Genomic DNA, 9,867 nt, shown 5'->3' with positions numbered 1-9,867 from the left:
TCTTGTATCTTGTTTGGTTACTTATGGTTATGGTTAGGGCAGGGTGGGGGTTAAGGTTGTCATATTTAGCATTAGCATTTTTCCCATAGAAGTGAATGAGCGGGCTCCATAAGGATAGGTATACCCTACATGTGTGTGTGTGTGTTTATATTCTTCCTTTCATACTAGTGAGAATCCTGGTGAGAAATTGTGCATTTCCCCCCCATATTTCTACAGGGGACCTGATGTTGCACAGAATAAAATGTAACCTGAAGAAGAAATTTGAGTCTGTATTTGAAGGGAAAGCTAAGGAAGGGCAGTCAACACTTCTCAAAGAGATTTACACAGAACTCTACATAACTAAAGGTGGAACTGGAGGAGTCAATGATGAACATGAAGTGAGACAGATTGAAACAGCATCCAAGAAAAGGGTAACAGAAGATACTACAGTCAAGTGCAATGATATATTTAAACCCTTATGTGGGCGTGAGACACCTATCAGAACTGTACTCACTAAAGGGGTTGCAGGTATCGGGAAAACAGTCTCTGTGCAGAAATTTATTCTCGACTGGGCAGAAGGAAAAGCAAACCAGGACATTCATGTCATATTTGCTCTTCCTTTCCGGGACCTGAATTTGCTTGAAGGTGAATTCAGTCTGATTGAACTGCTTCACCACTTTGATCCAGAACTAAAGTCATTTCAATCAACTGAACTGCTTAAGTACAAAGTGTTGTTTATCTTTGATGGTCTAGATGAGTGTCGCCTTCTTCTAAATTTTAAGAACAATAAGAGCTTTAGTGATGTAACAAAGAAAACGTCACTGGATGTGCTGTTGACTAACCTAGTTAATGGGAATCTGCTTCCATCCGCTCTCCTCTGGATAACCTCCCGGCCAGCAGCAACCAGTCAGATACCTACTGAATTCATCGACCAGGTGACAGAGATACGAGGGTTCAGTGATGCCCAGAAGGATGAGTATTTCAGGAAGAGATTTAATGATGAGAGCCTGGCTGAAAGGATTATCAGACATGTGAAATCATCAAGGAGCCTCTTCATCATGTGCCACATACCTGTGTTCTGCTGTATTTCAGCCACTGTCCTTGAGAGTCTTTTTAGCGAAACTGGCAGTGGAGAAATTCCAAGGACTTTGACTGAAATGTACACACACTTCCTGATCTTTCAGACAAGATTAATTAAAAACAAGTATAGACCCCAGACCTCCGCAACCCAGAATAGGACAAGCTGGTACAGCAAACTGAAGGATGGATTAATGAAAAAGAATGAAACTAACAATATTAGATGCTTCCTTCTAAAACTGGGTAAACTGGCTTTTTATAACCTTGAGAAATGCAATCTCATATTTTATGAGAAAGATCTGGAACAGAGTGATCTTGACATCAGAGAAGCTTCAGTTTACTCTGGAGTGTGCACAGAAGTCTTTAAGGAGGAATATGGGTTGTATCAGACAAAGATGTTCTGCTTTGTGCATCTGAGCATCCAGGAGTATCTCGCTGCTTTATACGTCTTTCTGTCAAAGTCATCAGCTACCCTACTGAAGACTGCAGTGGATCAGGCATTAAAGAGCAAGAATGGACACTTGGACCTCTACCTCCGCTTCCTCCTGGGCCTTTCAACAGACTCCAGTAAGACTCTCTTAGAAAGGCTACTGGGTCAGACAGGATTCAGCTCACATAACATTGGGAAAACAGCCGAATACATCAAGGGGAAAATAAAAAAGAAATTATCTCCAGAAAGGACCATCAACCTGTTCCACTGTCTGAATGAACTGGGTGACAATTCTCTAGTAGAGGAGGTACAAAGATATTTGAATTCAGGAAGTCTTTCAGCAGAAGGTCTGTCATCTGTACAGTATTCAGCTCTGGCCTTTGTGTTACTGATGTCAGATGAGGAGCTGGATGTGTTTGATCTGAAGAAATTCTTCAGATCAGATAATGAGCACTGGAGGCTGCTGCCTGTGGTCAAGACATCCAAGACAGCTCTGTAAGTGATGAGAGGATGTAAAACATGTCTTGTCTGGCAGTTAAACATTAACATTGTTTGAAATATATCAAACATACAGCTTCTTCCTATTCATGGATTAATGACTTGACTAGATTTGTTTTTTGATATTCTGAACGCAGACTTTCTAATGACTGAAAGTAGTGATGTAGTAAAAAACCCAAAAGTGACACTAACATTCACTTTGCCTTCTGATAACTGGAACAGCATCCTAACCTGCTGCAGAAACCAAGAGGGCTCTTTATCTGGAGGGTTTACAAGTGAAATGATCCTTTATTTGCACAACTACAGGTATATTGCTATGCTTCTCTTCTCACTCTCCATGAGAGACACATTTACAGGGAGAACAAGCTTATGGGTCACAGCACTGGGTTGGCTGGCGTCCAGCACCCCTGGAACTGGAGGTTTAAGGGTCTTTATCAGCCCACAGACATGTGACTATTCTGCCGAATCTTGAACCATCAGTCTTCTGACCACAGGTCCAGAGGCTTAGCCTGCTGAGCCACACACCAGCTCCATAGAAGTGCTATGTGAGTGTTATTGTCAGCAGGTGTGTTCATACGATGGACCCCAAAGCTGGGAGCTTCCAGAAGACTGCTGTTTGGACACTAGAGGAAGCATTTCTGGAAATACTGAGTGTGGTTCGTGACTCTTCGAGTTTGACTCCGTGAGTGGTTCAGATCTCGTTGGCAGAGTGATGTCATCACCGGACCCCTTGAGCAAGTCCCTTAATGCCAGCTGCTGCTGAGGTGCTGTATACTGGCCAAATCTTTGCTGTTACCCCCAAGCCTATTCTCAGCTGTGTATGTGTCTCTGAGCTTCATGGAGAGCAAGATGGGGAAGGTAAAAAAGACAATTTCCTCATGGAGATGAATGAAGTACCAATATTCATAAGAAAAGCTGTAAGGCACATCTGAAATCTTGGGGGTGCATTACATATCCGCCAATAGAAGAGCACTTCAGAACCGCACCCTCTGCCATTGGGAGGGTGTCCATAGTCTCCACAGGAAGTCGAGATGCTACTGGGCCTTCTTCGTGATGGAGCTGGTGTTGAGGGTCCATGTGAGGTTTTTCCCGATGTGGATACCAAGGACCTTGGTGCTCTGGACGATCTCCTCTGAAGAACCATTGATATTTAGCAGAGAATGGTCACAGCTTGCCCTCCTGAAGTCAACAACCACAATGTCTTGTCTACATTCAGAGAGAGGTTGCTGGTTCCACACCAGTCCATTAGCCGTTACACCTCCTATCATTATGCTACCTCATCATTCTTACTGATCAGACTCACCAAGGTTGTCTCATTAGTGAACTTAATGATGTGGATTGAGCTGTGCATTACTGCACAATTGAGGATCAACAGCGTAAACAGCAGAGGGTTGAGCACACAGCCCTGAGGGACTCCTGTGCTCAGCTTGGTGATACTGGAGATGTTACTGCTGATCCTCACTGACTGAGGTCTCCCACTCAGGAAGTACAGGATCCAGTTGCAGAGACCCAGTAGTCTCAGCTTTCCTGTCAGCTGCTAAGAAATGATTGTGTTGAATGCTGAACAGCATTAAGTGTCCTTTTTGTCCAGGTGGGTGAAGGTCAGATGGAGGTGGTGGTGATGGTATCATCTGATGAGCGGGTGGGACGATACGCAAACTGCTGGGGTTCCAGTGAAGGGCGCATCGGTGATTTCTCGAAGCACTTCATGATGATGGGTGTGAATGGTAGTTATTGAGGCCGGACACAAGACTCATTTGGCAGAGAGATGATGGTGGTGGCTTTGAAGGATGTTGGAACGATAGTGGTGCTCAGAGAGATATTGAAGACGTCTGTAAGGACATCTGCCAGCTGGTCTGCACATCCCATGAGCAGAAGAGCAGGAATGTTGTCTGGTCCGGCAGCCTTCTGTGGGTTGATTCTGAACAGAGTTCTCCTCACATCAGTCATGGTCAGGCGGAGCACCTGGTCGTTGGGGGGAGGGGTGAACATCCTTGCTGCCATGTCATTTAGTGCATAGATGTGATTCAGCACAAGTGGAAGAGAGGTCTCACTGTCACAGACAGGTGGAGATGCCCTGTAGTCGGTGATGACTTAGATGACCTGCCATATGTGTCGTACGTCCTCAGTGTTTTGGAAGTGACCATGGATTCTCTGAGCATTTGCATACTTTGCCACTATGATGGCCCGGGATAGGTTGGTCTAGGATCATTTTCTATTGAAAGGATACACATATGGACCGCTCGTAGCATTATATAGGCACCTTTTAGGGCACCCCATCACATATCCACCACAAGAAGCGCTCTTCATAATGGTACCCTCTTCCATTAGACATTTAGACCATTGTCTAGACCAAGTGCACCTTATACTGTAGGGCACTACATCACATTCTCTGCACTTGAAGAGCTCTCATTAATACACTTCATTACATCTTCTTGGTCTAGATGGTGCTAAATTGTGCGATGGGCAGCTACTAGTGGTATTTTCACCATTCCATAGAGAAATTTAGTGATGTTTTTTCAGCCATGGGGGCACTAGGGCAGTGACTAACCCCGCATTCCCCCTCTGAGTGCCCCAGTGGCCTGTGCTGCTCACTTGTTTTAATGTTGCTGTCAGTACTATTAACAATGTGTAGGTTATATATGTGTCTGTGTCTTAACATGTTTTCTTTTTCCAGGCTGAACATCTGTAATCTCACAGAGTCATGCTGTGACACGTTGGCTTTAACTCTCAGATCAAACTCCTCACCCCTGAGAGAGCTGGACCTGAGTAACAATGACCTGCAGGATTCAGGAGTGAAGCTGCTCTCTGCTGGACTGGGGGATTCACACTGTAAGCTGGAGATACTGAGGTCAGTCCAGTTTGACAGTACAAATACTAAACTGGTACTTTAATATTATAAAGTGTTTCTGATGCTGCAATACAAGTCAGACAAGCGAACCGCTGCACTCACACCTTTTCATTTCACACCTTCCTGCGTCACATTATCCGACTGTCAGCTATGAGAGATGAATCACTGCTGTAATCAGCTCTCACTGTACTGTACAGATCTGCGTGGAGCACAGTGTTTAAAATGTTGATATGCTAAGGTCTCTCAAACAGGATTCCTGAAAGTACTGTTGCATCCTGAATTTTTTGCATCCTGCTGAATTTTGATTAACTTTTAAATTCAGAATTTGTACAATTTAAATCTAAAACAAGCAATGCATCAGCTAGACTGGAACGATAACTAACACAGCCTGCCAGGCCTGCATTAACTGCTAGGGATGTTCACATCTCCTCCTTTCAGAGTTACTAGTGAGTTTGGGGTCCCCTGGCAGAAAGACGCCTGATGGCTGCAGTGGAAGCAGCTTCATTGATCTGAATATGTTATGAGAGGAGTCGCATATCATTTTCCCATTGCTTATTAAAATCACAAATCCACACTTATTGAAACGTCACCTTCTGTTTAGGTAAAGGCTGAAATGAAAATAAACAATGGCAGCTATATTTGGTGGAAAAGAAGGGGAACTATTTCAAGAAAATGACTTGAAAAGCTTCAGGTCGGCGCACAGATACAATAGGGGTGTGTCAGCTTTTGACATCCACTGTACACATATTCTCCTGCTGCCAGTGTTTTCACAGCCAGAACATGGGAGGCTCTGTACAGCCCTCTCCTTGGGGGGCAGTCAGATGGGGGTGTTTCCCAGCTCTGTTCTGATCTGGATGTGAAGGTTAATCTTTCGCAGGTTAGTCTCCTGTGTTGCGTAAAACGTTAGGAGACACAGGGTTGCAGTGGACACCCCAAAAGGGCAGTGCTTATTTTAGGGGGGAAAGGGAGTACATTTATAAAGGGCACACGGCTGGGCCCGGCTCCTTGGTCACGGGCTGAGCAGGTGGGAAGCAGCAGTCCTTTCCGGGTGGTCGTCCTCCAGGCCGTCTGTCTTCAGAGAGAGAGAGAGAGAGAGAGACAACAAGCGACCTGCTCATCAGTTGGACTCCCCCCTTGCTGTCCACAATGCTGGCTTTGAATCGTGCTGGGGGAGGCGATACTGCCCCCTCTCTAGAGCTCTTATCAGCTGCTGGTCGCCTCCTGTTGGCATTCCTCACTTCCTCACGGGTGTTTCTGTCTAACTGTGGGGATCTAGCGGTTTCTGTCCAGTGCTGTGGTGCTGATCGTCACCCTTTGGGATTTAGCCAACTTTCCTGCACCTGTGACATCACACCGTTTGCTCTTGGCGTCACCCCAGGGCATCATCCTCTCTACCATCAGTGCTCTTCTTGTGCCAGGAGTCCAGGGAATCCAGTTGTTCTAAGTTTCATGCAGTTAATTGCTATCACTGGATAGTATAATTTTGAACTGAGCTGATCATTTATGTTTATTACTGCACAGTCAGTGGGGCTACAAGATGAGCTTCAGTGGACTTTGTGTGGCAGCCGCAGGAACAGAGACGCACAGGCAAACCTGGGTACAGAATATTACCCCCGAATGGCAGCTTTTTATCAGGAACAGGAAGAACAGGGATGGAGGAAAAGGGGGAGGTGCTGATGGGCTGTTTGTCTGGTGGGTCCAGGCCAGTCGCTAGTCGTTTTGGGCACATCAGCACTGGCATTCTGAAGAATCGTTGCCATTTGTACGCCGTTGTATTTTGTCCAAAATTTTGTGATTTCCTTTCTATAGGCTGTCAGGCTGTAGAGTCACAGAGGGAGGCTGTACTTTCCTGGCTTCAGCTCTGAGATCAAACCCCTCACATCTGAGAGAGCTGGACCTGAGCTACAATCACCCAGGATACTCAGGAGTGAAGCTGCTCTCTGCTGTACTGGAGGATCCCAGCTGTAAACTGGAGAAGCTGAAGTGAGTAGAGAGTGTGTGTCTGACACGCTGCAGATACTTATGCATGTATGTGAAGAAGAGGCACCAATAAATAAATAAATGGATACAGCAGTACTATGTCATTCTGCTTCTCCTATAGTGTGGATCACAGTGGAGAGTGCAGGACCAGACAAGGCTTCCAGAAATGTAAGTTTGTTTGCATGTTTTTTTATTAATAATAGTATTAATACTGCAGTTTTTTAAATGGGTCTGGTTTTCTGTGCTGTATGTACAGTACATGGATTTCTATCTTTATGTTTTGGTGAGTGTCAATTTAGATAACATCTAAAGGTTTAAAAACAAAGCAGACATCATGAAAAACATTATTAATTCATCAGTTCTTGTTTTAATCAAACTTCTGGGTTTGGGTTTATATATGACTGGTTTCTTAAATATAAATAGTATCTGGGTACAAACAAATACTTTACAGCTGCTTAAATCATGCTTTTATTTATGTGAGAATGCAACAGGGTAAAATACATACTGAAACATCTGTGCATCTTCTATTCCACAGAAAAAGCCTTGCGGGAAACATGATTGGCTGGGGGGGTTAGAACCCCTGTAATTGATAATTAAGCTCATTAATTTAGCACGTGCAGCATTTTGGTGCGTTTTCCCGCCGGTGTTGCACGGCCGTCCGACATTTCTTGAGCTATTTCACATACTTCAATTCCTGCTTCATTAGGGGACGCTGTGCTGTTTTTATATTTTATGTATCGTACAGAATAATAGCTTTCGCACTAAAGTGCAGTTCGGTCTCCAGCGAGTCTCTCAGCGCGGCTTGTCTCACAGCGCAGGGGGCAGCCGGAGCGCCGCAGACTCGGGCAGCTACATGAGTATATTGGGAATAAAATGTGTGTATTGGAGCGAGTTCTGTGTTAGTGAGTGTGTGAGGTGTGACAGTGATAATGATGGAGATGCTGGGCTTCGTCATAGGATTAATCGCTCTTCCTCTTGCCTACAGACTCCTGCCAGCTGACGTTGGACCCCAACACAGTAAACAGACGCCTGTCTCTGTCAGAGGGAAACAGGAAGGTGACATGGGGGGCAAAGCAGCCATATCCTGATCTTCCAGAGAGATTTGACAGCTGGCCCCAAGTTCTGTACAAGGAGAGTCTGACTGATCGCTGTTACTGTGAGGCTGAGTGGAGTGGAAATGGAGCCCTGATAGGAGTGACTTATAAAGGAATAGAGAGGAAAGGAAGGAGTGCTGACTGTCAGCTTGGAGCCAATGACAAGTCATGGATGCTGCGCTGCTATCCTGACAGTTACTCTGTCCGGCACAATGATAAACAGACTGACATACCCATAGAGCCCTCAGACTCCCGCAGAGTAGGAGTGTATCTGGACCAGGCAGCTGGTTCTCTGTCCTTCTACAGAGTCTCCTCTGATGGACTGACCCTCCTGTACAGCTTCACCTCCTCATTCACTGAACCCCTTTATCTAGGGCTTAGGGTTTATATACACTCCTCCGTGTCGCTGTGCATGCTGGGATAGCTCACTGTGTGCTGGAGGAATCATTTTTACCTTACCAGAGTGTCACATGTCGCTACTTCTCCATGGCAAAAAGGTAAAATCTCTGCTTTTTAACCAGTATAACCCTTTTTACTCTGTCTGAAGTGTGACATATGTTAGACAAAAATAAATGACTGAGTTTTGCAAGCTGAACAAACATGGAAAATGACTGTTTTTCTCTCCGTTTAAAATACAATGAAATGTGATCCTGATGGGGGGGCTCCCCCTCCCCCATATATGTACATTCTATACGTATATATATATATATTTCTGTCAATATATTGTATTTGCTACACGTACACTAGATTTACCGAGTTTTTATTCTCTGCTGAGAGTCCCAAGGTGTTTGTCACCCCTGCTGTGATTTTCGCAGGTCTTCAGCCCCATCCTCCTCCTGCTTTTGTTGTGCAAACACACCCATTACCTGTGAGGCCTGGCGCATTTGCATTTTTTACTCAGAGTAGCTCAAATCCAAGGCAGGCTAAACCTCTGTGTGTGACATGGAAACCTTCACAAAAGTCTGCCATATCTATACCAAATATCCCACACGCTGACTGACCTGCAAATATGAAAGACGCACATTCACAAAATATATGGAAACACAAGTCTGTGTTATTTATAAAACAAATTGAGTGAAAATAGAATGAAAAGTTGCTAATAGAATGAAATGAATAAAATGAAAACATGCTAACACTTCAGTCTCCAATGCATGTTTGTATATAAATGTCATAAGCTGAGTGAAGTCATGGTCCATGGTTTTTGACATGCTCATACACATACAGAATAAAATGTCATTTCATTTTCATTGGCCATCACTGAATTATAACACCAAAAGTGAATTTTGTTTTTGTGTGATCTCTCCAGCTTTGCATGTTTGGCTGTTCATGTAAAAATTGATGTATCCGTGCCTCAGTTCCAGGTTCATCTCTTCGTCATCTTTCTGCCTTTTGTCTCAGTGGTTACTGTCCCACACAGTCTGTCTATCTTTCAAAGTCTGTGTTTGCAGCGTTTGAAAACCCAGTGACCATCATCCCTGTATTTGGCAATGGAGTTCCTTGGCTAGAAGAATCGGAAACAATCTTCTTTTTCCTTTCCACCCTGTAGATGCTTTGTACAGAACGTAGGCATTCACCGCCACCAAGTCCAGCATGTTGTAAAACACAGCTACTGGCCACTTGCTTGTTGCTGCTCGTACTGAATACATGCGCGCCATTCTAAACACTGACGTGGAGAATTCCTCTCCCTGTGCAGTGTCCTTTGCCAATGGAGGAAGTTCACGGCAAACGTTATTCACCATGCCCAGTAAAGTGAAGCAGTCTGTGTGACAGTGACAGTGAGGTGAAGAAATTGTCCATTGTGACATTTCTCCCGTCATCCAGAAATGACTCCATCAGACTCATGACCACGTTCTCTGCCAGCCTTCACCAAGAACTGTGCTGAAAGTTTCACTCCAGGAGAACACATGAACATAGATGTACAGCTGTTCTCGACCAAGGTTCATTGTCCATGCAGTATA

General features: G+C 44.7%; 1 protein-coding gene across 1 annotated transcript; it reads left to right on the top strand.

Annotated features, from left to right (window-relative positions):
• Positions 1–224: 224 nt before the first annotated feature.
• On the top strand, positions 225–8,450 carry LOC125740652 (NLR family CARD domain-containing protein 3-like). The gene is made up of 5 exons (XM_049012106.1): positions 225–1,981; positions 4,662–4,835; positions 6,645–6,818; positions 6,937–6,983; positions 7,801–8,450. Exons 1-5 carry the CDS (start codon positions 225–227, stop codon positions 8,331–8,333), a joined length of 2,685 nt encoding a protein of 894 aa, XP_048868063.1. The 3' UTR covers positions 8,334–8,450.
• The last annotated feature ends 1,417 nt before the right edge of the window (positions 8,451–9,867 follow it).

Source organism: Brienomyrus brachyistius, chromosome 4 (genome assembly GCF_023856365.1).
Source record: "Brienomyrus brachyistius isolate T26 chromosome 4, BBRACH_0.4, whole genome shotgun sequence".
Taxonomy (NCBI): Eukaryota; Metazoa; Chordata; class Actinopteri; order Osteoglossiformes; family Mormyridae; genus Brienomyrus; species Brienomyrus brachyistius.
This window is presented reverse-complemented; position numbering and strand designations above follow the sequence as displayed.

Bases quoted from the DNA above. Each gene is read 5' to 3' on its own strand.
- LOC125740652 (XM_049012106.1), top strand. From the start codon at position 225: ATGTTGCACAGAATAAAATGTAACCTGAAGAAGAAATTTGAGTCTGTA. The intron at 6,819-6,936 runs GTGAGTAGAGAG...CTTCTCCTATAG, and splicing joins TGTAAACTGGAGAAGCTGAA to TGTGGATCACAGTGGAGAGT. The intron at 6,984-7,800 runs GTAAGTTTGTTT...TCTTGCCTACAG, and splicing joins CAGACAAGGCTTCCAGAAAT to ACTCCTGCCAGCTGACGTTG.